At 46.2% G+C, this 25,598-nt stretch overlaps 1 protein-coding gene across 4 annotated transcripts in view; it reads right to left on the reverse strand.

Moving 5' to 3' along the window:
* Positions 1-25,598, reverse strand: part of Nup214 (nuclear pore complex protein Nup214) — a 356,899-nt gene that overhangs the window by 231,064 nt on the left and 100,237 nt on the right. For all 4 annotated transcript variants that reach the window (XM_055063139.2, XM_055063141.2, XM_050195519.3 and 1 more), the window contains exons 16-17: positions 17,473-17,625; positions 5,755-6,014 (exon numbers count right to left, since the gene is read on the reverse strand). In XM_055063139.2, the coding sequence (XP_054919114.1) occupies positions 5,755-6,014; positions 17,473-17,625 (413 nt within the window). The remainder of the gene's footprint in view (positions 1-5,754; positions 6,015-17,472; positions 17,626-25,598) is intronic.

Here is a 25,598-nt window from a genome sequence, read left to right on the forward strand (position 1 = left end):
AGTAAAGCTTACATGATGAGTCATTCTCATAAATACAGCTAGTCATGAAATACATAACAAAATACACAAGAGATAATAAAACAAATGCAGCACTATGTACATCTCTATTACGACACAATACCGTATTTACACGATTGTAAGTCGACTCAAATGTAAGTTGACCCCCCCCCATATCACATGACAGAAAAAAGAAAGAGCAGACCCGAGGGCGCATTCGATAACGAAAATTTATTAGTAGCTGACACGGTCACTGGACTACTTGTCTTCACTAGTGCTGCCATCGTCATCGTTGCTGCGGTCCCACAGCGCGTCGTGGTCCAGCGAAATTTCACATTTGGCAAACGACCGCACCACGACATCTTGTGGAACAGCAGCCCACGCCGAATGCACCCAACCACACGCAGCCATCAGGGAGGCTCTTTTGACAGGTCCGGTTGGCGTAATTTCGCGGTCTTCTGCCACCAGCCACTCGTACTCACGGCGGAGCAGGTCCTTAAAAGGCGAAGATCCGGGCTTGTTTCATGACCATGTCGCACTTCACTGGCAAGGACTGATCGCGCATTTCAGCGACATACGCCGCAAGCTTAGCCTACAGCTCCGGAAGGCATCCAGGCTTCGGCACGTCGGAAATTCCTCACTTGCCATCACAGGTGAAAATTTCGCTTCGCTGCAGTCGCCACTCTCGCACCACCCGTTCAGAAACATCGAAATTGCAGCCCGCTGCGCAGTGATTTGTTTCTTCAGCGTAAAGAATCGCAGCCCTCTTGAATGCTGCTGTGAACGAGAGTGCCGAACGATTAGAGGGCCTGGAGCACTCATGACGACTGGGGAAGCATAGAAGTAGAACGTAGTCAGCAGTCCAGTAGGCACTGTAGTCAAGTGGAACGCATTGGAACCCGTCAAACCAATGCCAATGCCTTCCAACAGAGAACGAGAAACCTGCCAGCGGTGTCTGCTCTTCCATGAACTACCGATACTCCCTACAAGCGCCGCCGTTCTGAGGGTGTCGCCGCAAATGGGAACAGCGGCGCTTCCATCAACTATAGACACCCCTCCTCCCCCATGAGTGTTGCATGCACTGTAAAACTCTTAAAAATGTTGAAAAATCCTTCCGAAAAGCGAACAAACACGTGGGATAGTGAAAAGATACAGGTAATAGAGCAAACATAAAATTATAACTACGTTGTAGCTCCCGTTGGTCTCGCTTTTTTGGCGGGGCCATGTTTTGGTTTCGATTGTAAGTCGACCCCCCAACTTCAGACTTTCATATTTAAAAAAAGTGGTCGACTTACAATCGTGTAAATACGGTATATGAAAATATTTCATACAGTAACATATACAGAAGGATTCGATATGCACAATACAAAAAAATATCATTATAGAAGAATTGAACCTGTTCAAAGAACATTCATACGTCTACATAAATATTTGCATCTAGATGTATGTTTATCCTAGCACAGAAATAAGCATTACTTTATGTTTGCCTTGTTTAAATGGTAGGGTAGTCGAAAACGTAGCATTTGATAAGTATAATTTGTTGTAGGCCTTGGTAGTTCCCATATTTCAGGACTCCTTGTACTCACCGCCTTACGTTTTGCTATTAAGTTGGAAATACGTTTTAGGGTGTCGTTTCTTTTAATACTGATCATATAATTTCGTGAGCTGACATAAGGAAGTATAGCTGACATAAGGAAGTATAATATGGATAGAATTGAACATGCTCTCAGGAACGGAGGAAGCCTAAAAACAGTGAAGAAGAAACTAGGATTTGGCAAGAACCAGATGTATGCGTTAAGAGACAAAGCCGGCAATATCATTACTAATATGGATGAGATAGTACAAGTGGCTGCGGAGTTCTATAGAGATTTATACAGTACCAGTGGCACCCACGACGATAATGGAAGAGAAAATAGTCTAGAGGAATTCGAAATCCCAGAGGTAATGCCGGAAGAAGTAAAGAAAGCCTTGGGAGATATGCAAAGGGGGAAGGCAGCTGGGGAGGATCAGGTAACAGCAGATTTGTTGAAGGATGGTGGGCAGATTGTTCTAGAGAAACTGGCCACCCTGTATACGCAATGCCTCATAACGTCGAGCGTACCGGAATCTTGGAAAAACGCTAACATAATCCTAATCCATAAGAAAGGGGACGCCAAAGACTTGAAAAATTATAGACCGATCAGCTTACTGTCCGTTGCCTACAAACTATTTACTAAGGTAATCGCAAATAGAATCAGGAACACCTTAGACTTCTGTCAAGCAAAGGACCAGGCAGGATTCCTTAAAGGCTACTCAACAATAGATCATATTCACACTGTCAATCAGGTGATAGAGAAATGTGCGGAATATAACCAACCCTTATATATAGCTTTCATTGATTACGAGAAAGCATTTGATTCTGTCGAAACCTCAGCAGTCTTGGAGGCATTACGGAATCAGGGTGTAGACGAGCCGTATGTAAAAATACTGACATATCTATAGCGGCTCCACAGCCACCGTAGTGCTCCATAAAGAAAGCAGCAAAATCCCAATAAAGAAAGGCGTCAGGCAGGGAGATACGATCTCTCCAATGCTATTCACAGCCTGTTTACAGGAGGTATTCAGAGACCTGGATTGGGAAGAAATGGGGATAAAAGTTAATGGAGAATACCTTAGTAACTTGCGATTCGCTGATATTGCCTTGCTTAGTAACTCAGGGGACCAACTGCAATGCATGCTCACTGACCTGGAGAGGCAAAGCAGAAGAGTGGGTCTAAATATTAATCTGCAGAAAACTAAAGTAATGTTTAACAGTCTCGGAAGAGAACAGCAATTTACAATAGGCAGCGAGGCACTGGAAGTCGTAAGGGAATACATCTACTTAGGGCTGGTAGTGACTGCGGATCCGGATCATGAGACGGAAATAATCAGAAGAATAAGAATGGGCTGGGGTGCGTTTGGCAGGCATTCTCAAATCATGAACAGCAGGTTGCCACTATCCCTCAAGAGAAAAGTGTATAATAGCTGTGTCTTACCAGTACTCACCTACGGGGCAGAAACCTGGAGGCTTACGAAAAGGGTTCTACTCAAATTGAGGACGACGCAACGAGCTATGGAAAGAAGAATGATAGGTGTAACGTTAAGGGATAAGAAAAGAGCAGATTGGGTGAGGGAACAAACGCGAGTTAATGACATCTTAGTTGAAATCAAGAAAAAGAAATGGGCATGGGCAGGACATGTAATGAGGAGGGAAGATAACCGATGGTCATTGAGGGTTACGGACTGGATTCCAAGGGAAGGGAAGCGTAGCAGGGGACGGCAGAAAGTTAGGTGGGCGGATGAGATTAAGAAGTTTGCAGGGACGGCATGGCCACAATTAGTACATGACCGGGGTTGTTGGAGAAATATGGGAGAGGCCTTTGCCCTGCAGTGGGCGTAACCAGGCTGATGATGATGATGATGATATAATTTCGTAGTAACATATGTTCATAAATGTTAGGTATTGACAGCAAATTGAGCTTTCCAAATAGAGGACAAGTATGTGTTAAGTAAGAGGCATCGACTATACAACGTACTGCCTTTTCCTGTATTCTATGCAGTACATTGATATTAGAAAGCGTTGTAGTGCCCCAGACAAGATGATCCATAAGACTTGTATAAGACTCATAAGACTCGTACTCGGATCAATCGGGAAGGTTATCAGCAGCAGGGTTTCCGGAATCAGTGCAAGTTACGGTCGTCGAGGGGCTGCTAGAAAAGTGCAGGTCAGATAGCACAACTCGGGACACGGCAAATCAAGGGACGGGACGTAGAAGGAAGGTAACGGTAGTGCCCTACCTGCATAGAACGGCACATCAACTTAAGAAAATGGCTAGCCGGGTGGACACAAAAGTGGTCTTTTCCGCACCAGAAAAGCTGGCAAAAGTATGTCGATTGACGGACCCGTACCGTAAGCCAGCTGCCGGATGCTCTACGAATCATCGAAAAGCGCCAGTGGGATGCGTAGAAGCTGTTGTATATGAGCTTCCGCTGTCCTGTGGGAAAAAATACATCGGACAGACAGGGAGATGTCTTAATGACCGATTACGGGAACATTGCCAAAATGTGAAAAATAAGCAATACGGTCATCTGTCGACCCACTGTCAAGAATGCGGCTGTGCACCGGTGTATGGATCCTGCCAGGTTCTTGCGAAGCACAAAGATAAAAATGTGCGAGAGATTATTGAAGCTCAGGCTATCTGGCGGAATAGTGACACGTGTGTTAGTGCCCCTTCAGTCGACTTGTTTGATAAAGAGACGGCTTTTTTGGATGAGTAAGATTTGGATAAGGTGGCGCCACTGTGCATGGGTTATATAGGTGTATTTCCTGAAAATCAAGTTGTTGAAGTTAGCGCATTGTGGTGTCGTCTGCCTTCCGTCCTTGTTTGCTGGCACTAAATATGCTTTCATTTTCACCTATCTGTTTCACAGCACGTGGGGTAAAGTGCGATTGTAAGTGTACTCCATGCTTTTAATAGGTAATAACCTAGGATCTTCGCCGTTCCCTGCAGCAGGCAGTGAAGTGAGCATCGTGTTTCACTCTGGCGGAATCGTAGACATCGTATTACATTTCAGTTTCCCATGCGGTCTAAAAATACTAAGCCTTTGAAAAATGACAATGTGTGAGTCTTGAGTTTCTTGGGCTCCAGAGTGACGCACCTCGGCCGTCTCATGACGCAAAGATTCGCGTACCGCTTCAAATTACGTATGTGTCAAGTACAGTTGAGTCTGCCAAATTTTTTTAGTGACTTCGGATCGTACATTTTCCTGGTTAACATATTTTTAAAGAATCTTTTTCCAAAAAGTAGGAGCGAGGTTCTACTGTATATGCGAAACCATTCCTGCAATTAAACAGTTGAGTAGAGTTTGTTTTGGTTTCCCTTCTTGTCTGCATTTTTTTTGTGTTACACTAATTTTCCTCATCAGCAATGTCCACAAGGCTGAACTGGTGTCCCGCACTAGGTTTTCGTGGAGATCGAGCAGAAGGAAATGCCAGCTTTCCGAAAGTAGCTTATTCTTGCAGTTTCCCATAAGAGAGACAAATATCCTTGACTTTAGCAAGCATCAGAGGACCATGGATGGGAACATTTGACATATTGGCGCTCACAAAATATTTAAGAGGGGATCTTCAACATTATGGGCGCAATGTTAACTTCTTCGTAACTTTGCCTTTATCGCTTACTGTAGCCCTTGCCTTTTTGCTTCAGAGTGATTGAGATCCTTGACTTTGCTACATGCAGCACAACCATAATTGCCAATGTGATGCAACTGCTGTGAGGACACATCTATCAGCCAGAAAGGAAAAAAAAAAATAGGATAAAGATAAAAGTGATGCGTTGATTGGCTGCGCCTTACCATGTGACATTCCTGGTTTCCCTTAGCTAACCGAGACATGGCCACACCTAGCTGTACAATCAGTTCAATCTGTTCGTTGTAATCGAACTAAGCAGGCTCACCGGGTCGTTATAAGTGGACTGCTCTCTCAGAATCCTTGCAGAACTTTATGGGTGTGTTCATCATAGCTGAAAGTTCGCATAATATGGGATCGTTATAATTGGGATCACCTGTATACAACTGTTTACAAACAATTAGCATACTTTGTAACTTATTTGGGTTGTAACTTTTTCTTCACACAGATTAATTTATCATTACTCTGAAGAGTGCACAACTACAGTGTGGTCTATCAAAACCAGAAAGCTGTTTTGTGTGGTACTCTTACGAGTAGCAGAAAGGACTTACATGTTGTAGCGCTGGGCAACCTGCTCCTTCCAGTCTAGATCGAGGCGTGCATGTACTTCCTGCAGCTGTTCTTCAACATAGTGCTGCAGGCGCCGAGCCTCCGACAATCGGCTGGCTGAGACAGGGTCCAGGCCTCGATCACTAAGAAGTCCCGCATACTGAGGGTCACAGTTTCGCAAGTACCTTGTACGAGCCTCTTCCAACAGTGCAAAGGTCTCAAACACCAGGCTCCGTAGGGCATGCACATCTGCATGAGTCTTCTGTAAAAGCAAAAAAAATTAAAGAAAATTAAATTATGGGGTTTTACGTGCCAAAACCACTTTCTGATTATGAGGCACGCCGTAGTGGAGGACTCCGGAAATTTCGACCACCTGGGGTTCTTTAACGTGCACCTAAATCTAAGTACACGGGTGTTTTCGCATTTCACCCCCATCGAAATGCGGCCGCCGTGGCCGTGGCCGGTAAAAGCAGGGGAAAATCCTGTTATTAGCTTATAATAATATAGAAAAACATAGCCATTTCATAGAGATCTTATTCTGGTGGTTGTACTTTCGGTCACAGAAGCAGATAAGCAGTTCCAGTTTTAAAAAAGTCTGTTGCCAAATAAAAAATAACGGGCAAACATTCATGTTTCTGAGCAGCCCAATTTCTCTTTTGCAAGCACATGGTGCCCACTTGTGCAAATGGACCTTAAGAGGACTTTTTTTGGTGCTTCTAAAAAGCAAATTTGAAAACATTTGCGAGGCTCCAGCGGCAAAACAGCGTCCACACATTTCAACAGCGTCCTGTTCAAATGATGTACTGAAAGGTGGAAATTGCACCTGCGTGTGTAACAACACCATCTGGCCCCTTCATTACAAGAAGTAAACACAAGTTATGGAGAGATGCAGTTTTCTTCCAAGTTCTGCACTCTGTAGACCTTTGAAGCTGACAGCACGTAGACCTATGCAACCACTTCTACCTGAACCCTAGCTTTCAAATTGAGCAGTTGTACAGGAGGTGCCATACTTGTGGCCCACTCATGCCTTACATGGCTTATGTGTTGAATAAGCAACATAATTGTACTACAGCACAGCTCACAGCCATGCAGCACACGGATGTGAAAATTCTATGGGCTAGCCATTGGCCGATTGCTGGCACACCGCTGCTTATCTAAACATGCTCCCTGTTAAGAACTAAATATGCTAACTGCTATTTCAGCAACAACTAAAATTGTTTAGGTGTGCATTAAGGGTCTGGAACATGACAGCAGCTCATGCAACAATAATTGATGCATTGCAAAATGATAAATATAATTTTGGAGCTGAATGGTACTGGTAAGCAAAAAAATGGCTTAAAGACTGAAAAACAGAATCGAAAAGAGGTAATAAGTTTTTAAAGAACCCCTCACCAGGCCCCATAACAAATTTTGGTTATACGCTGGAAGTTGTTACATGTTCTCTAGGGAGCGTTCTGCCGCAAAAATTTTTCAAATCTGCTCATTATTAGCAGAGATAGAAATATTTCAGTGCCGCGAACCCATGATTTCAGCAGGAGGGCTCCACTGGCAAGCAAGATACTCTCTCCACTCCTCCCGTTTAGTTTAAACTCCGCAAGGGAAATTCCTTCCCTGCATTTTTCCATACCGAACCTCGAGGATCGCGTGACGCATACGTCACAGGCCCCGCCTTCATATTTCTTTCTCCTCTCTTTTTTTTTTCTCAGCGCTATGCACTTCTGCTGATGGCGTCGCACAGCGCACGATTTTGCTCGCTGTACACAAAGACACATGACTAGCGGTATAATTCAGCGCTACACAAATCTTGCTACACAAAATGCTACACATTTGTGGTAGTTGCTGGCTGATCACTCGTAAACCTCGCTTCACACACACTGCCATCAGCATAGTCTGTGTTCGTCACCTCAAGCCAGACCTCCAGGTATTCGTCTACGGGTACGAACATACAATAAGGGCAAGCTTTCCACGCCGGCATGCCGCCCAACACCCCTGCTGGCTCGGCCTAACCAGCACCATTTGGTCGGGAGCTGGCGGCCAAAGTTGCGGTTTGGTGCAGAGTCAACGAAATGCTTCAGAGTGGCTGTACAGCACTTGGAAAGTGGAGGAACCACCTCACCAATGTGGGGATCGATGTGCCTCCCCGCGCCTCGTCCACCCGCTCGTGTGTTGTGCTTAGCTCGATCTCCGGGAACCGCCGCCGTAACGGCAACATGGCGGACATGGCTACTACGCTGGAGCTAACTTCCTGTGCAAACCGTGTTTCTCTTTCCTCAGCTCGAGTCACCGCATGAGCAAGTGTCACCGAGACGCGCCCCGATTGGCCTCTTGAGTGGCGGCCTCCAAGCGTCCTCTCCACCAGAGCTCCCTTCCGCTGAGCACTTCATCGCCGCGGCAGATGCTCACAGGCCTGCAACGAGTTCGCTACATGGGACCTCTGCTCCTGCGACTCCTCGCTTGTGCGCTAGGTGGACCACTTACCGGCCAGCCCTAGTGCAGCGGGCGTGCGTAATCAATCAGTCTTGCGGTGAGCCTTTGCCCGTAAGCACTGTGACTGTCGCACTGTGCTGTTTCTTGGGTGAATAAACCCGCATTTGTTGGCGATCTGACTCTGGAGCCTTCTCTGCGCTGCGTCGGAGAGTCTGCGAACCCTAACCCTGCCGTAGCGCCTTTGTGCGTTGCAGAGTGGAGGAGCATCGTGCCCTTTCCTGACTGTCGCTCGTAGGGTGAGCCTTGTGCAAACTTATCTCCAAATAACTGGTGCCCAACTCGCTTGGTTTGGACATGGCATCAGAGCAGGCCCCTTCACGGCCCTTGTTCCTGCTTGATCCCCTGGCTACAGACTTAATGTCCTTTAAAGCGGACAACACCGACAGCATGAAGTATTTTCGCCTTGATGACCCTCTGCTTTTGGCCACCGGGAGCGATCCCTTCTTTGGACAGCCCCTTGGTGATGTTGACCGCTCGGATGTGTACCCTAATCCAAGCCTTGCCAGTTTTGGGTTTCCTCAACTGTTTGAGACGCACACGGAGCAGGTGCCAACGAGCCCGTCCAACGTGCAGTTCCTGCTTGCTGGCCCCTTTAAGTCCCGAGCACAGTTGAGTACCCCATGTGCCGTAGCGGAGCCGCCCCGCTTAGGTGCTGGCACAAACTCGCTCACCGGGCTTTCTTTGCCCCGAGCGCCTTTCTCCGATGGATTCGCCGCGGAGCAGACTACCCGTTCTGCCGTAGGCGCGAGCTCGCTTGCTGGCCCCTCTTTGTCCCGAGCACAGTTCAATGTCCAGTGCACCGCAGCGGAGCCTCCTTGCCTCACTGTTGGTGCAGAACCGCTTGCTGGCCTCTCCTTGTCCCGAGCGCAGCTGGTAGGCAATGTCGAGCGCAAGCCAGCTCGCTCAGCGGACAATGTCGCGGCGCTTTCCGACTACCACTTGCTTCATGCGCAGCTAGGCGACATTTTCGACGTGCGTGAGCCTCCCCGCTCCGCCGTCCATCCGTTTGCCAGTCGTGTGATGCCGCATGCAACTGTCGGAGTGGCAACCCAGCTCTCCTCTATGCCGTTTACTGGCCCCTCAGGGTCGGGCATGCATTAGGGAGATCAGGTGCAGGTTGGCCCCTCTCAGACCGCCGCACTTGGCCCGGAGCAAACGCGGCTGCACACCACAGCCGCACAGCTTCTCCAAACCCTTATGGAAGCAGCGCACTCACAGCCTAGTGCTCTAAAGGGAGAGAAAGAAACTTTATTGAGCCATAATGAAATGGAGTGCGTTAAGCGCCTGATAGGGTGGCTCCCTCCTCACGGGTTCCATATGCTTGCAGGGCCCATCGCCCATCGATGATCGCCCATCGCTTGTAAAGGGTGGGGATAGTAGGGGGGTTAGTCATGGGCATAGGACAGCTGCCATCACAAAGTTCTAGCAGCCCATCGACAAGAAGGCAGTGCGTAGATTCCTTGGCTGTGTGCCTACTACAGACGCTTTGTCAAGGACATTTCATGCATCGCTGAGCCGCTGACACATCTAACTAACCCTGATGTCGAGTTCAAGTGGGAAATGCCGCAGGCCGACGCATTTCATGAACTCAAACGACGCATGCACTCGCCACCAGTACTTGCGTACTTCGACGACGAAGCCGATACAGAAATCCACGCTGACGCCAGTAGCTTAGGCCTCGGTGCCATCCTAGTCCAGAGGAAAGACGGACTTGAAGTGGTGGTAGCTTACGTTAGCTGGTCGCTCTCAAAAGTGGAAGGCAATTATTGTATGATCGAAAAGGAATGCGTCGCCATTGTTTGAGCTACAGCAAAATTTCGCCCTTACCTATATGGCAGGCCATTCAAAGTCGTCAGGGACCATCACGCATTGTTGGGTAGTGAACTTAAGGGACCCTTCAGGACGGCTAGCGCGGTGGAGCTTCAGACTGCAAGAATGTGGCATCACTGTAACCTAGAAGTCCGGACAAAAACACTCCAACGCCGATTACCCCCATTGACCCACCGCCGCAAGATGACGAGGATGGCGACACCTTCCTTGGAATAATAAGCGCAGAACACTTCGCTGAACAGCAACAAGCAGTCCTGGAGTTAAAAAGCCTCGTCAAGCATTTGGAAGGGCCCACCGACGTTGTCCCTAGGGCATTTAAGCGAGGATTGTCCTAGTTCTCGCTTCAAAACAACCTGCTCGTAAAGAATTTCTCACCAGTCCGCGCCAAGTACGTTCTTGTTGTTCCCTCAGTACTGCGTCCAGAAGTACTGCATGCCCTACATGACCATCCGACTGCTGGGCACTTCATATTCTCCCGGACGCTATCGAGGATACAGGAAAAGTATTACTGGCTGTGCCTGACCACCGACATTGCCCGTGACGTCAAGACATGCCGAGACTGTCAGCAACGCAAGACACCACCGACAAGGCCAGTGGGATTACTACAGCCTATCAGGCCTCCTTGCCGACCATTTTAGCAGATTGGAATGGACTTGTTGGGGCCCTTTCCAATGTCAACAACTGGAAATAAGTGGATCGTCGTGGCGACAGACTACCTCACCCGCTTCGCTGAAATGAAAGCTCTGCCGAAAGGTAGCGCAGCCGAAGTGGCGAAATTCTTCGCCGAGAACATCCTGACATGGTGCCTCAGAAGTCCTCATCACCAACAGAGGAACGGCCTTTACAGCAGAGCTCACCCAAGCCATTCTGCAATACGAGCCAGACAAGCCATAGGAGGACACTGCCTACCACCCGCAGGCAAATGGTCTTACGGAACGCCTGAATAAAACCCTAGCTGACATGCTAGCAATGTACGTCCACATCGAACACAAGACCTGGGATGCCGTCCTACCCCATGTAACCTTCGCTTACAATATAGCGGTGCAAGGAACAACACAGATCATGCCGTTCATACTGATTTACAGCAGGAGCGACGCCATGCTGCCGCATGTCACCGAAGAAGAGAATCTTGACGTTGCCACCTATCTCCAGCGCACCGAAGAAGCCCGACAGCTCGCCCGCCTGCGGATCAAGAACCAGCAGAGGACCAACAGCTGACACTACAATCTTTAATGACGCTACGTCGAATACCAGACCGGCGATCGTGTTTGGGTTTGCACCCCAATATGCCGAGGACTTAGCGAGAAGCCTTTTACGCCGTTATTTCGGACCCTACAAGATCATCCGACGCATTGGCGTACTCGACTATGAGGTCGTACCAGATGGCATTTCGCTATCACAGCGGCACCATGCACGACCTGAAATAGTCCATGTCGTGCAACTTAAGCTGTTCTACCAGTGCTAACAAACTTTGGGCCTTCGACTTTCGGCATAAATCTGGACCTTCTATTTATGGGCTGTGTTACTTACTTACAACTTTGTTTCTTTGTTAGTATTGTTTAATAAGCGTCTTTTTGTGTTTCGCTCTATTATGTTTGTAGCATCGTGACGATGCGTTTTAAGAAGGGGGTATAGATATGTGTGCTTGTTCATCTTTATCAGGTGACCACGTTTCACCTCCTAACAAACATTATCGCACAGCGCAGGACGCGCCTGCATGTATTGGAAGTTTCTCTAAAGTTATCGATGGTTCTATCTGCTGTCTGTTGTCACCGAACCTTGTGCAATATGATTTCATCGTGCCATGTGAATGGTGTAGAGCATTCTGGAAGACACGCGAGCACCAGCGATTACTCTAGAACCTTCGATGACTGATGTAAAGAAGTCAACACGCTTGACCCGCTGATCAGATGATCGCCGACTGTATTCGCTGTTATCGCTTTTCTTTGAGTGCAACTTGCTTTTGAGGGCACAGGTTCGCCTAATAAAACACTAGTTTCATCATTCACAGCTTTGCTGCCTTCTTCACCGTCACTACCACGTGACAATTCCAAAGAGAAATGGAGAACCTTCTTCGAGGACTGCCGCATATTGCAGTATATTTTTAGGACATTCTTGTCACTGGTCTGAATAATTCAGAGCACCTTCGCAACCTTAGTGTTGTTCTCTCTAAACTTCGTGATGTTGGACTCAAGTTAAATTTCGACAAGTGTCAATTTTCGTGCCACAGGTGGACTACCTAGGGCACATCATAAACAAGCAAAGGTGAGCTATCTCCAAACTTAAGCAACGTATCTGCAATCCTTCACGCACCTGCACCCTGTGACGTCAAAAAACTCCAAAGCTTTTTGGGGCTTGTGAATTTCTACAGGCGTTTACTTCCAAACATTTTTGGAAGCTTCCGCCCTCTGCATTCGCTTCGCCCGAATGAGAAAAAATAGATGTGGGGAAAAGGGCAAGAAGATGCATTCACTACAGTGAAGCAGTTGGTAACATCAGCTCCTGTCTAAGTACATTTTGATCCAGAGAAGCCACTGTGTCTCAGTTCTGATGCTTCTCTATATGGGATTGGTGCAGTTTTGGCACATCGAGAACCTGATGGTCGAGAACTGCCCATTGCCTTTGCATCCAGAAGTTTTTCTCGTGCAGAGCAAAACTATAGCCAAATTAAAAGAGGCACTAGCCTTTGTATTCGGCATTGAAAAGTTCCACCAGTACTTATGGGGCATTCCTTTGATCGCTTACATGGATCATAAACCACTACTGGGATTCTTGAGTGCTCATAAGCCCATTCTTATACAAGCTTCACCATGACTAGTCAGATGGGCGCTGAAACTTTCTGCTTACAAGTACAAGCTCAAGTACAAGCCTGGTCTGAACTTGGGCCATGCCGATGCCCTCAACAGGTTACCCCTGCCAACACACAGCGTTGATCTGAATTACTGGATCTGGAGGACAAACCCACCGCTGTCAACCAGATATTGGACCTTGCCATTGAGTGCGGGAGTTGGCCGAGGTTGAGGAAATTAAAACTGGAGGTTTATTTACATTATTTACAGCGAAAAGAGAAAGAAGTACAAAGAAATTAACAGTGAAAAAAGTCATTGATGGCCGGCAGCAAGTCGGACGCTGCGGCCCGTGGCAAGAAGCCCGAAAGAGATGAATGAAGGAATGCTTTCTTGCTGCTCCCAAGCTGTGGATTTTAACCCCTTCGGTGTCTCGAGGTCACGTCCTGTTCGGCCAATCGTCGAGCCCGCTCAGGTGTCGCCATTTTCGGCCAATGGTAGGCGCCCGTGCGAGTGCAGTCACATTCGGCTCAGGGGGTCGCTCCATGGGCTTCACTGTCCGAGGAATGACTTGCCCCCGGTAGTGCCCTTCTGGTCTGCAACTGCCGTCACAATAGGCAGATGGTGGGGTTGCTTCCAGGGCTTCACGGTGAATTACAGCTGTCGTTCCCTCCGGGTTTGCAAGCGCCGTCCCAATAGGCAGATGGGGGTTCCGAGGGCTTCACGGTGACTTACAGCCGTCGTTCTGGAGTGACCTTTCAGAGCCGCAAAGCAGATTGCTCAGGACCCAGCTTACCTGGAATTGTGCCAGGCTCTCGCTACTCTTTTGGGAAGAGTCAAGCAGTGGGACAATAGCTCCACATGCGGCGCACGAGGTGGGGGACGCTAACTTTTCTGGACGTGCTGCGCCTTGGGAACGTGGTAGATGCACTTCTACGCAGCTTAACTAGGTGCGACGGCGATTCGATGTGGTCTGGTGAACTCGAAGGATGCCAGGAAAAGGTCCCGTATCCAACAGCCTGCACCTGCTGAAATCTTCATGCTTGGACAAGCATGCCCGAGACTCTTGTCACCAGCCATTGAAGCACTGGCTACAAGAAATGATTGATTCCTGAGTCACATAGTTCTTGCTCTCCTGCGAGGAGAAGGGCTTCTAGTCAGACCAGAGAGCAATTCCTTCACAGCAAGGAGCAGTGAACCCAGCCTCCATGAAGGTTGCTTGCTGTAAGATTCCAGAGTTGTTATCCCAAAATCTCTGCAAGGCAAAGTCCTGACACTTCTTCATGCTGAGCACCCTGGCATTGAGAAAAGCAAGTCGACTGCCAGAAGCCATGTCTAGTGGCCGGAAATTGATGGTGACATCGCCAAGAGCGTAAAGGGTTGTGCTACATGCCAAGCTTACCAGCGTATGCCTCAACGCATTCAGCACACACCCTGGCCTCTTGCACAGAGGCCTTGGTCAAGGCTTCACGTTGACTTTGGGGGCCCATTCTTGGGACATACATTTCTCATCATTACTGACACCTATTCAAAATGGGTCAAAGTCTGTCCAGTGGCATCAACATCAGCGGATGCTGTCATCACAGCATTGCGTAGAGCATTTGCGCAGCATGGACTGCCGGATGTCACTGTGTCTGATAATTGACTCACCTTTGCAAGTGAGCAATACTTGGAACTCCTGACATGGAATGGGCTACGTCGCATGCTTGTACCACCGTACCATCCAGCTTCCAACAGTGCGGCAGAACATGTTCTACAGACTGTCAAGAACAAGACCAAGAAGAGCAGTTGTGGATCCTTTCAAACCCAAATTTCAAGGTTATTTTTCCTTATAGAACCACACTACATGAGGTTACTGGCACAGCACCATGTGAAATGCTCATGGGAAGGACGTTCAAGACACCTTTGGATGTTCTTCGCCAAAGTTTACACACTTCAGTCGTGCTTAAGATCAAGCAGAAGCTGCATGCCGACAGACGGTGCCGGTCTCCACTGCCGAATGTGGAAGACAATGTACTAGCAAAGAACTTCCATCAAGGCCCACTGTGGTTACCTGCACATGTCGTGAGCACCACAGGTCAGTCAGCAGCTACCGTATACCTCAGTGACGGCGCTCAGTGATGTGCTGTAACAGCACGGCGACCACCTATGTCCTCAACGCGAAGAAGTCTCTGTGCCAACTGCGGGACCATTGGAGCCTGAACCTCCAACACCAGACATCGCCTACCGTCCAACAACTGTGTGCGATACTCATCCGGCTGTTTCTGCAAACTCGGAGCCAGCCGTGAACGTGACTAATGGCCCAGAAGAGACTACTGTGAACTGTCCCAACTCGGTATGCAGCACACCTCAGTTGCGAAGAAGTGCCAGAAGCTGAAAGCCAGTACAGCGCTACTCCACGTAATGTTTTTCTTGAATGATCTAAGGGGGGAGGACTGTTAAGGTTTCGTTTTAGATGGCTGTATGTAGCATGGCGCCACTTGCGCCACCTTGTAAAGGCATGGGAAATAAACACCACGGGATCAGTTGCAAGCGTGATCCCGAGTGTACGGTCGTGCTGCAGTACATGTCGTTGGTTTCTGTTGATTGGGTGTAACCGTTGACGGTGACCGCAGAGTCTGTCTGCCTCTCGGAACTGCTCGGCTACACCTGTTACAGGAATAGCATTGCTTTTTAAAATTAAATTATGGGGTTTTACGTGCCAAAACCACTTTCTGATTATGAGGCACGCCGTAGTGAAGGGCTCCGGAAATTTCGACCACCTGGGGTTCTTTAACATGCACCTAAATCTAAGTACACGGGTGTTTTTCGCATTTCGCCCCCATCGAAATGCGGCCGCCGTGGCCGGGATTCGATCCCGCGACCTCGTGCTCAGCAGCCCAACACCATAGCCACTGAGCAACCACGGCGGGTGGCATTGCTTCTTGTCATAGTACATTTTGCACAGAGTGTCTACACACATGTACCCTAACTGGCACGGAATCCTCCGCCCACTCTATCTCTAACGTGTCACTAACTGAATGGGCACACACTTGAATATATGTGCACCCTATACGCACAATAAATGACGGACTATACAGATAGTGCACGAATGGTCGAAGCTGAATGTTTTGTGATGGTCCACAAGAGTAAGCGAGTTACTAGCAATAATACATCTTTGCTACAAGGTATTACAATGTACAAAACCGCCATATTTCAAGCCTTGTGTGCAGCAAGAACAAATCTATTGGAATTGAGCACACCCACAAGCGATTAGGCAGAAATAATCAGATAGTGACTGCACCAAGAAAATTTACCGAGTCAGAAATGTGACAAGCCGCTGCTTCAAAATATTTGCCGAATAAAGAACGAAGAGCAAAACGCACTAATCCTGATTCAATTCATGAGCGGAATGTTTGGACAGCTTGGAATACATAGTTAGCCTCACTTTTAAAACAAGCACCATATACGCTGCTCGCACCCTTTAGACATAGCTTCTTCTAAACTGCACGTTCTCTGAAGCTGTGGCCAAAGCTTCGTGTTGTTCACCCAGTCACCGTCTACGATATCTCCTGAAACAGAGGTTTGCTAAGCCGCACCGGCGTCATACACACCCATTGTAAATGCGGAGACGATGGAGGCAGTTGAGGCAAGCAATGCACTCGTCACTACGTGATCAAACACGGTAGCGCCCACGGGATCGCCGCGAAGAGGATCAATAACAATAGCATCTGGCTACTGGGTGGTTGTGCCGAAAGAACAAGCAAAACAAAACCCACCTTAAAAAAGAAAAAAAAACTAAAAAAGCAAGCCGCTGTACCCGCCTTTGTGCCACGCACCCAATGCAGCAGAATTTCACCGCATTGCCCATCTTTCTTCCGTCTTCCTTCCACCCCTCCGAAACACGAGTCAGCAGTGCTGACAGGGAAGGGGTTGTAGGGAGATGGGACAGAGACATGAGAAGGTGCGATGAAGGCGTGCCATGTGTGGTGTGCAGCACAAAGACGGGTGTGGCAAAGGTGTGAGGCATGAAGATGAATGCGACTCAACCTTAAAAAAAATTTTTTTTTCGTTTTTATTTTTATTTTACCATTGTTCCTAAAATGGAAAGTTTTCGAGGTCCACGCTAATCCACCATAAGAAGCAAGTTGCATAATCAGTTTACTGTATTACTCAAGAAATACAAGGGCTTTCAAGAAAAAGAATGAATTCCAGAACTTTCAAGGGCCTTGAAAACATACTTTTCAAGGGCTTTTCAAGAGTTTCAAGGACCTGTGCACATCCTGCCCTTGTTTTCACTGACCTATATCATTTTACTGAGGCCAACTTAACAGTTTATTGTAAAAAAACTTTTTTTTTGTCTGCAAGTTACGATTAGCAGTGCCGACATTTGGGCTAGTTGATTTGATTCAGTTATAGGGATCATAGCACTTAAATGAAATGTTTAAGGAAGAACAACAGGATGTGCACTATCCTGTCCTGTTGTCGTCCATCATGTCCTGTTCTGTTGGATGTCCTGTCATTCTACCGGGTCCTGGTGACAGAAGTGTTATGGTCCCTTTAACTGTATTATGATCAGCGTCTGAAAGGGGTAAGCACAATACAATTTCAAGAAAGGCAGGCTATAGGAAATCAAACCTCCATGTCACTCTTCAAACACTCAGCAGTGTTCTCCAAGTCAATGCCTAGCTTCTTCATTTCCATCAAGCCGGAATCACTGCCGGCAGACTCAATGACTGTGCTCAGTGATTTTTCTTTCAAAGCCTTTACTTCCTTTCCAAACTCTTTTATCTGAAAAAAGGAAGGAGAGAGACAAAGAGCAGGGAGTGATTAAAATTATGGGAAGCTTGTCACATAAGCAATGACACTGCATTCTGTACAACTGGCAAGTTACAACAAATCAAGGGAAATCAAAACAACCTCCTATGAGTTTTTCTGATGTCCATAAAACATACATAAACACCAAATTGGCACTAAAAAACATTTTTCACACCAAGGCACAAGCTCATCACTGGCAATTTTCTCTGTTCATAAAGAAGCAGTGAATCCCAAACTGCCCTTGCATGTTGCTATACCTATCAATACATATAATTTCTGCCCAACAAAGGATTTGGCAGGAGGGTTCCTCTTCTCGTCAACCAACTGAGCCATGTTCAGCCAATAAAATTATCATTATGTATGTAAGAAGCCAGATGGCAACATGCAAATGATTATATGAAATCTCTTTACAGTGGCTCAAACTACACAGAACCTGATTTAGAAGTGTTATCAATCCCACATATATAGATATGAACGAGAAAAAAGGAAACCAAGGGGCCCACTTTTTATTAGTCATATCATAAGCCAACATACAATGATACCAAGGACAGCATGGGGGAAATTATCTGCAGTTCTTAATTGAATTAAAGCAATTATAAATAAGTGGATATGAAAGTGGGTGAAGAAAACTGGCCACAGGTGGGATATCAACCCATTTCTTTGGATTCCGTGTGATGCTCTTACCAATTCAGCTACCGTGGTGCAGTTTTCCTATCCACTTTCTGGGGTACATTATCCACTAAGATTAACCCCGGGAGTGGTAGCCAGCACCACCACTCACAAGCCTTGGCGGCGGATGTGAAACCTTCTTTTCTGTCGCCGGCGTCACATCTACGTGAACTTCTTGGGTGAAGGCAACTGGTCAAACAACCTACGCATGCAATCTGAAGGCATCAAAGCTGCCAGATTTGAGATCCTTGCCATGTAATGAAGGAGAAGAAAGGAAACCGAGGGGCCCGATTTTTATTAGTCATATCATAAATAGCCAACAAACAATGATACGAAGGACAGCATAGGGGAAAGTATCTGCAGTTCTTAATTGAATTAAAGAAATGATAAATAAATGTAAATGGAAGTGGATGAAAAAAGTGTGTGTGTGTGTGTGTGCGCGCGTGCGTGCATGTGCGCGCGCGCTCGCGCACGTTGAATAATGGTGGTTCCCAAAAGTCAACTTCGCCTCAACACACATTATAACGCAATGAAGCATACGCCAAGTACTGCGGTGAAGCATACTAAGAGTGAGGAGAAGCAATTATCACGGGACAATATGTTCATGAGAGTGGCTTGTTGGGCTAGTTGGTACATGGTTATACTAGGAGAATGCCAGCAAACTTGAAAGAAGAAAAAATCGAGAAGCAGACATAGACAAAGTGACAGGAAGGTGGCAGGACTAACAACTGAACTTTGTTCATGAAAACTACGTCCCCCAAGTCCATACTACACATGCGCAAGGGACAATATAACAAAAACACGGTCAACACCTTATCTTTACACGTCTACACTCATCAAGAAATAAAAGCTCTTTCCTGGTAAGGAACACAGATGACGTGCTTACACACTTCTTGGGGCCAAGTTTGTGAAGCCTGTTGGAATGTTCTTGCAACGTTCCTTGAAAGCACTTGCTACTGAGGACCCTTTCAGCATTGACAGTTCAAACGTAGTGATTTACGCCTGCTAACAGCGAACACAGCCTTTTCTGTGGACATTGAAGGACTGTATAATTCTATTCCGCATGAAGAACTTTTTGTGGCAGGGCGGGAAGCTATTGAATGCCAAGGAGAGACTTCTTTTCAAGGTAGTTGCGGCCTCTCGACTGAGAGTTTTATGAAACTTATCTTTTTACTTGTCAGCAACTTTTGTTAAATTCGATAGCAAGGCGTTTTTACAGAAGAATGGTATATGTATAGCGTCAAGTGTTGCACCGGTACTGTGTGGTATTTTCTTAGCGAAATTCGACAAGTCTCTTTCATATGCCATTACCGATTACCATGTTGCCCGTGTGTTTAGGTATGTTGACGATTTCCTTGTTCTCTTAAATATCAGACGAAGTTATTGTCTCACTGACATCGTATGCAGTATCTTATCAGCTTTTCAGCATTGCTCTCAACATCTTAGTTTGACCCATGAAGTACCACAAGAAAATTCCATCAGGTTTTTAGATTTGACTCTAACCTTTCATACTCAAGGTCACATTTGCTGGGCTTATAATCCAAGAACTAAAAAGATGTTGCTACCGTACCAATCCGCTCACTCGAAACTGGTCAAGCGTGTCATAGCCTTCTTGTGCTTGTCAAATGCGGTGGAAAAGAGTTGTACGCATCAAATGCAAGACATTGCCGCCCAGCAAGAGAGGAGATGTTAGCGACAGGCTATCCAAAGACTTTGATCACTGCAGTGGCTGAATCTGTGTACAAACGTTTGAAAATGAAAAACAGAGGGGATCGCGAAGTGCGAGACAAAATAAAAAAGAACTTGGTGGTTATGCTGTATGTACATGGCATTTCACACAGATTGAAAAAGGTTGCGGCAAGAAACGACGTCAGATTGGTTTGTTCTGCACCTTGTAAGCTTGCAAAACTTTGCATGAGGGTCTCGCAACACAGTTCGCGAAAGACTACGTGCAATACCAAGCATGTCACGAAGCACCGCACGTGCGACACGTGTAGTGTACAGTATTCCTTTGAAATGTGGTAGAGATTACATAGGGCAAACCAGTCGCTGTGTGAATGATCGGATGCATGAGCATGCGAATCTAATACCCACATGCACAGGAGGTAATCTTTCGCTGCATTGTAAGGAGTGCGGTTGTAATCCCATCTTCAGTGACGTTTCAATCATGGGGAAGGCTAAGACTCAGTAGGAAAGAGAGTTGATTGAAGCCTATCGAATCTATAAACTTGGCCCCGAGAAGTGTGTAAGTGCGCCATCTGTGTTCCTTACACAGATGGCATCCCCCTCCCCCTGTGTTCCTTACACAGGGGGGGGGGGGATGTAAAAGGCATGCATTATTTTTCTTAGACTGCCCTATTTTTCTTACATCTTCGTGGCACCTAGGGAGTCCAGGACGTTGACTGCACACTATATATACATACACACACACACACTATTATATATTAACTACCTAAGAACGCACAATAAAGTGCAACAGTTGTGTAATTGTAAACAGCATATTATTGGAACAAGAGATTTCAAAGGAATCGTGAAGTACTAAGAATTGTTTACAGAAGCAAAACTGTGCAGGACTAAGAGGGGCAATTCAAAAGTTCCCAGAATCTGCCCAACCTGAAGAGAGAATGTTGCACTGCTCCACTATTAAAGACTACCTCTGCTATTAGTAAAGAGCTACACTGGAAGTTTCTTTTAGTAAGGATAATGGTTTTCTTTCACATCATGCACTTTTGTAATGGTATGCTAGAGATGTTTCATGCATGCATGTGCTTGTGTGTGCAAGCACGCTACTTTGTTCATTTTATTTGTGCAAACTAGCATAGATACTCATTTCATTCAGTGGTGAGGAGGCCAGGCATAAATTTTTCTAAGTCCAGCACATTCCTTATACATCTATGAAAATTCTGTGGTAAGTCCCCCATAAGAAGTCAAGCCCTTCGGACAGTTCGTGGATGGCTAAGCAGCAATGTTTGTGAGTTTTTTTGCAAGCTCTCACTGCACTTGCACCTGTCATCCCAGTTGGACGTCTGCAGCATTCATCCCCACCACAGACATTCTGGTCTTGAACCGGTTCAACAACTATTATGTTTAGCTGTTTAGTTGCCTCAACTGACCTTTCTCCTAGTTAGATACAAAACTTCACATTTACTTGTTCTTCCAAATCACTCATCACAACCAACAAAAAATAGCGTTGCCATACCTTACACAATGTGAATTAATGGAATTTATTGTGATGTCATGACTGAGAACAAAGTCTAGTGATATCTTGTAGCAAAAGGCTTGATATAATGACGTTCATGTTTGTGAAGAAAATGGCCCCTTTATATGTGCTTCAGTACATTCTCCTCATGATAGACATTCACAATAAATTGAAAACAGATACCATATAGGCACATGTAAAGGCCACACTTTTTTTTTTCACAATTTTGAGGACATGAAGCGGCCCTCATGTGGGATCAACCCTTTTGGTCAAAATGGTACTGGTGCATCCGACGACGTGTGCACACCCCAGATCCCCGGATGTACCAATGCATCAGAGGTCAACGCGCAGCTCCCGCCATCTAGCAGTGGCATGGAGCGCGCGAAAATTAGCCAATGTGCGCACACAGCCTTGGGGCACCGAACGCGATTGCTTTTCTGTTGGAAATATTTTTTTCCAAATTATGAGCTGCAAAGTTGGGGATGCGGCTCTTACATGGTAAGCTTGGTCCCTTTTGTTCCTTATACATAATAGCAAGACTAGTGTAAAGCATTCATCATCATCATCATTTATTTACCCTTAAGAGCCCCTCTGGTGGGGCATTACATAAAGGGCGGGGGGGTAACAAATGGTAACCACGGATTACAAAGATAAAACAGATTATTACAGATTGCAAGAACTAGTTGAACCATGCATGCATTGAACACTGTGACAATTAAACAGACGTCGTGATGATCTCATGGGCAGCAGAATTAGGCTCTCATGTAAATAAGAAAAATGACAATATAGCTTATGAAAAAGGCAGAGACTTGATATCTTACGACGGGATGCCAGGTGGGTTAGACCAATCGAAGCTTTGATGTTAGTAATGTTCAACCAAGAATCATATTTGAACGTTATAAAACGAGCAGCTTGATTTTGCATTGCCTCTAACACCTGGATTAGGTACTCTTGATGAGGGTTCCAGATAGGGGATGCATATTCAAGTTTGGTATGGATGCAAGTTTCGTATGCAATTAATCTAACCGTAGGCGAAGCAAATGTGAGTGATCGTCTAATGAAACCTAGTGATTTGGAAACGCCTGCAGAGAGCGACGTGATGTGCTTTGACCAGCTTAGATTACTTGTTAAATTAAATTATGGGGTTTTACGTGCCAAAACCACTTTCTGATTATGAGGCACGCCGTAGTGGAGGACTCCGGAAATTTCGACCACCTGGGGTTCTTTAATGTGCACCTAAATCTAAGTACACGGGTGTTTTCGTATTTCGCCCCCATCGAAATGCGGCCGCCGTGGCCGGGAATCGATGCCGCGACCTCGTGCTCAGCAGCCTAACACCATAGATTACTTGTTATTTCTACGCCTAGATACCTATAAGATTCTACTTGTGATAGTGCGGTAGTGTTTAGCGTGTATGAGGAGTGTAGGTTAGATCTTTTACAAGACACGTGCATAAACTTACATTTTGATACATTTAACTGCATGAGCCAGGTCAAACACCAATTTTGTATTAAGGTTAAATCATCCTGCAACAATGACTGATCGTTAATAGTAGAGATACGTTGGTAGAGAATGCTATCATCCGCAAACAGATGAATGGACGATGAAATTTCAGCAGGAAGGTCATTGATAAAGATTATGAACAGAAGCGGGCCAAGAACAGAGCCCTGAGGGACTCCGGAGATTACGTTAGTAGGGGCAGATGGATGACTTTCGATGACGGTGTACTGTGAACGATTAGTTAAAAAGCAGTGAATCCATGAAAGTATCAGCAGGTCCAATGAAAGGCAAGAAAGTTTAGTCATGAGACGCTGGTGAATGACACGGTCAAAAGCCTTAGAAAAATCAAGGTAAATGACGTCAGTTTGAAAGGATGAGTCTAGGTTTAGGTGCAGGTCAGTCGTGAATTCAAAAAGTTGAGATTCGCAAGAAAAGCCAGACCGAAATCTGTGCTGGTTTGGGAAGAAAAAAGGAATTATTATCCAGGTGCTTTGCCACATGGGAGTAAATTATATGTTCAATAAGTTTGCATGCAATGCATGTTAACAAGATAGGATGATAATTTCACGGATCGGAGCGGCTTCCTGCCTTATCAACCGGTACCAGTCTGCTTACCTTCCACTCGAACGCAATTTCACCACTGGAAATAGACTGCATGAAAATTATTTGTAGCACGCGACTGGGTATATTACTTTTGTGCCTTTAAGAATTTTAGGAGATATGTTGTCAGGCCCAGGGGCGCTGGATATCTTTAAATTATCAATTATTTTACAGATTCCTTCTGCCGAGATACTAAGGCCCAAACAACGAAACGTTCCTTTCCTTCGAGCGCTTCCTAACCTTACGTGAGGCCTCCTTACAGCGAAGGACCGATGGAGGAAGCAAGCGTACTCTGAAAGCTCCCTTCACCCGTCCTCACGTAAGGAGCGGTTGCCGCATGCCTGGGTTCGAGATTATCTCTTAAAAGATTTACGCGAACACCATTATTCAATAAATAAATGTATCGTCGCACAATCTTTAAATTGAAGAGCTAATATAGAGAAGCGTGGACGCTTTCTTCTAGTTTTGTTTACTAAAGTTAAAAAAAGTAGCGCATTACAGTGCAAAACTTGACGTGCTCCATCAGCGCTGGCACGCCAGTGTCGTGCAACGCCTAGCAACGCTTTCATGCCGCACGCGTGACTGAAACTAACATGCCTGGCAAGACGCACCGTGCTCGCGCTTCTCCGCAGGTGGGCGACAGCGCGCATGCGCAAGCAAACGTCACGTGGTTAAGCAGTGAGGTGAAGCGCTCGTTCAGGGCCAGGAGCGGCGTAAGGACGCGTGAAGGTAGCTTTGGAGCTACCTTATGCTGAGGAAGCACCAAGGAAGCCTTGACCGAGGGCCCCTCAATAAGGAAGCTTTCAGAGTGACATAAGGTAGCCTCACCGCAATGAAGGCTTCCTCACTGAGGTAAGGAAGATTTCATTGTTTGGCGCTAAGTGGTGGCATTTGAGCAAAATTTGGGCTGAGCGGTATAGGAATATTAGCAGCTGGTTCCTGGGTGAAAACGGACGTGAAGTACGCATTCAAAATATCAGAACGAAGCTCCTTCGGAACGACAGAACCATCCTGATATAGTAAAGAGATGTTATGTGAGCCACTACGGTTGGGAGTTAACAAACTTTTTTGGGGTTATTTCGGGGGATGTCAAGTAAGTCCTTGTTGTAAAAGTGCCGTTTCATGCTCCTCAGCAACTTCGTATAATTATGCAAAATCTCTAAGTACTCTTCCCATTTATTGCTGAATTGGTGCTCTTGGCTTCTCTGAACAACCACTTTTTCTTGTTACATAATTTTCTTAATGAATTTGTAAACCATCTCACACACTTTCACTCGCAAATACTCCACAGATTGTGACACGCAGGGACGATGTTATCGCCCGGTTTCCCGGCATCACCGCAAATGCAAATGAGGGGTACATAGGATTCTATTAGAGAGAGAATTTTTTCTTTATAGCAAGACCAGTTTTCATCAATAGACCTATTAGGAGCTGATTGTTCAAAGTGTTGGAGAAATTCGACCATTTCTCATTGATTTTGGAAAATCTGCTTTGCTGTAGCCGCGAATGTACTTTACTGAACGTTGGCACGAAGGAATTGAAATATCGAGGTTGAACAACCCTAAGATATGATCGCTAAGGCAATCGGTGGATGACAATGACTGAATTAGCTCAGGATTTGATACAAGGACAAGATCAAGGGTGTTACTACCACGAGTTAGTATTCCGACGGTTTGAGCGAGGTTGATAGAAAGAACAAGATCCAAAAAATCTCTGGAATGACATGAAGATGCAGTTAGGCTGTCCCAATCAATGTCTGCAAAGTTAAAATCATCGCAAATCATGAGGAGGTTAGCGCAGGGAAACTGGTTTTTGATATCAAGTAGAATGGTACTTAGGTCGTCAATGAAGGAGTTATCAGAATCAGGTGGCCGGTAGCAGGTAATGATAATAGTGGCGCGATGAGCCAATAAAATGCTCACACAAAGGATTTCGCTTTTACTGTTGACTTCAACAGGAGAAGAAACCAGGGTGCCGT

This window comes from Dermacentor andersoni, chromosome 1 (genome assembly GCF_023375885.2).
Source record: "Dermacentor andersoni chromosome 1, qqDerAnde1_hic_scaffold, whole genome shotgun sequence".
Classification (NCBI taxonomy): Eukaryota; Metazoa; Arthropoda; class Arachnida; order Ixodida; family Ixodidae; genus Dermacentor; species Dermacentor andersoni.